A 2,418-nucleotide genomic window follows, 5' to 3' on the forward strand; every position below is an offset into this window, starting at 1 on the left:
CATTCCTGGTGTGTCCCTGGGGCTGGTACCCCCAGGTGACCCTGCTTCTTCCCCAGGATGATCCTGATGGAGAAGAGATCGAGAAGGAGAAGTCAAACTCCTTGAAGCTGGAGTTCACCGATGATGACAACTTCAAGACCAAGGTCAACTATTCCTATGCTGCCGTGCAGATCCCAACAGACATCTACAAAGGCTGTGAGTGCCTCTCCCTACCTGCTCCACTCCACTCTGTGCTGCCAGGCCAGGCTCAGCCTCCACCTCTCCTGCTCGGGGTGCCACAGCCCCCAGGACTGTCCCCCCAAGGTGCCTCCCCCCAAAACAGACTGGCTTCCAGCCAGGTGGGCACTGAGAGGAGGCAGAGTCTCCATGTTAGGACAGAGGTGACCACATGTCCCTCCCCAGGGACCCTCAAAAGCTCAGAATAGGACAAAGAATAAATTTGGAGGTTAGGAGTTGTTAGGAAAGGATGGAGAGCAAAGGAGATCTGATAATTATAGCAGAGGGTAAAGCTTGGCTGTGATCTTCCCTGTAGAAGAGCTCAGCACAGCTTGAGGGGGTTCAAAGCAGGCACTGGAGATGCTCAGAGCAGCTCTGTGCAGAAGCAATTACAGCAGCAGCAGTTCCCAGCTTGTAGGACAGGGCAAAATGGGGCTGAGCAGTGGGAGAGGGCAAAGCAGGGATGGTGCCTCACTGATTGTGAAAATGGAGGAAGAACAGATGAGCTCCTGCAGGAAGGCAGCGAAGGCCATGGCAGGACAGTGCCATGCCAATGGGTCTGGGGAGTGTCAGCCCCTGGCCATGCCCCTGGGGCTGCTGGAGGGCACAGGCTATGCCAGAAAGGGGGCCTGGGTTGGTGGACCAGCCTGGGAGCAGGCAGGTGGTGATGGATGGATGGACGGATGGGATAGGAAATGCCACACCAGCTTTCAGTCCCCAGGGGAGATTACAGAGTCAGTCCTGAGCTTCCAGAGCTCTCTCCTACCTCCCCTGCTGTGGTGGCACATGATGACAGTCGGTCTCCATTTCCCTCTAGTGGCTGCTCTGCACCGAGCTGGGGACCACTCCCAGCACCATCATCCCCCAGCACCCGTGGGCTGCATCCTGCTCCCATCCCCACACCCCCTTGGTTTGGTGGCACTTCCGGAGGGCTCTGGTAGCCACAGCAGTGTTGGGGGCTGAGCTCAGGTTCCTGCCCCACACGGTGCCTTCCCTGCCACGGGCTCGTCACCGGCAGGGCCGTGCTCAGGGCCTGCAGAAATCTGCAATTAGTTTTATTACCCAGCTAGCACAGGCCAGGCAGCTAATGAAGCACATCATGCGAGCGGGGGTGGGCGCGCGGGATGGGCTGTGCGGGATGGAATATTCATTTCTCCTCAGCCCTGCTCTCCAGCCGATTCCTGGTCACAGCCACATAAATCACCCTGCTCGGCTGTGGGACGAGAGCAAATTGGAGATGAACGTGCTCTGGGGACTTATGGCTGCTTGAAGAGGGGTGCTGGAGAGGGGACAGGGTGGGGAAGGGTCCCAGGAGGAAAGGGGCCACAGCTACGGGCACGGTGGTGTGTGGGCACAGAGGTCAGGCCATGCCCAGCCATGCCGGGGTGCTCCGAAAAGCCAGGGTGCAGGGTAGGGTGCTCAGTGACTGCATTCCTGAGAGCAGGTTTGGGATGCAGGCACCATGTGCCTTTCCTGTTGGGGACACCAGGCACAGCAGGGAGCGTATCCCTGGTGGGACCAGTGGAGAGGCACTATCGCTGCCTGGCACGCTAATTAAACCGCCACGGAGACACCCTCTGCCGTCACCCCTCGCTACACACCCAAATTACATCCTATATGTGTTTTATTTACTGTGCCATTTTTAATTAAATCTGCAATCGCTCACTGGTGGGGCGGGGCTGGGCTCACCCTGATGGGGACAGGGACAGGACAGGGACAAGATGAGGAGGACAGTGGATGTCAGCAAGGGGGGCTGGCAGCTCTGGCCTCCATCAAGCCATCCCAGCCACGGGCACAGCCTCCCATCTGATGAGCACAAGCTCATGGCTCTGCACACCAGGAGAGCACAGGGGCTGTGTTTGTGTGCAGGAAGGGTATGGGGGCTGCACTCAGCCAAGCCTGGTGTGGCTGATGGGCTGCAAGGAGCTGGGGGATGCAGGCACTGCTGGGGCAGTTGGGGGGCATATTGGTGGCTCACATGGTGCCCAGCCAGGGCTGGTGGTATTGCCCAGAGCTGCTCCCAGCAGCCTGCTCATGTCCCCTTCTTCTGGGAAAAAAAACATGTCCTGTGACAGAGCTAAACAAGAAGTCATCCTAAGAGCCCAGATAACAGTGCTCTGTCTGGGCACAGCCCTGAGAAAGGGCTGGGGAGATAACAGCTGGAGCAGATCATGGTCTGAAGGCACAGCTGCCTGAGGGAAA

At 58.2% G+C, this 2,418-nt stretch overlaps 1 protein-coding gene across 1 annotated transcript in view; it reads left to right on the forward strand.

Moving 5' to 3' along the window:
* The window catches only part of CACNA2D2 (calcium channel, voltage-dependent, alpha 2/delta subunit 2), a gene marked incomplete at its 3' end in the record, with an annotated part of 172,639 nt that overhangs the window by 150,533 nt on the left and 19,688 nt on the right, over window positions 1-2,418 (forward strand). The window contains exons 5-6 of the mRNA XM_009996966.1: window positions 57-272; window positions 1,164-1,212. Of these exons, the coding sequence (XP_009995268.1) occupies window positions 57-272; window positions 1,164-1,212 (265 nt within the window). The remainder of the gene's footprint in view (window positions 1-56; window positions 273-1,163; window positions 1,213-2,418) is intronic.

Source organism: Chaetura pelagica, unplaced genomic scaffold (genome assembly GCF_000747805.2).
Source record: "Chaetura pelagica isolate M959 unplaced genomic scaffold, ChaPel_1.0 scaffold24, whole genome shotgun sequence".
NCBI classification, from domain to species: Eukaryota; Metazoa; Chordata; class Aves; order Apodiformes; family Apodidae; genus Chaetura; species Chaetura pelagica.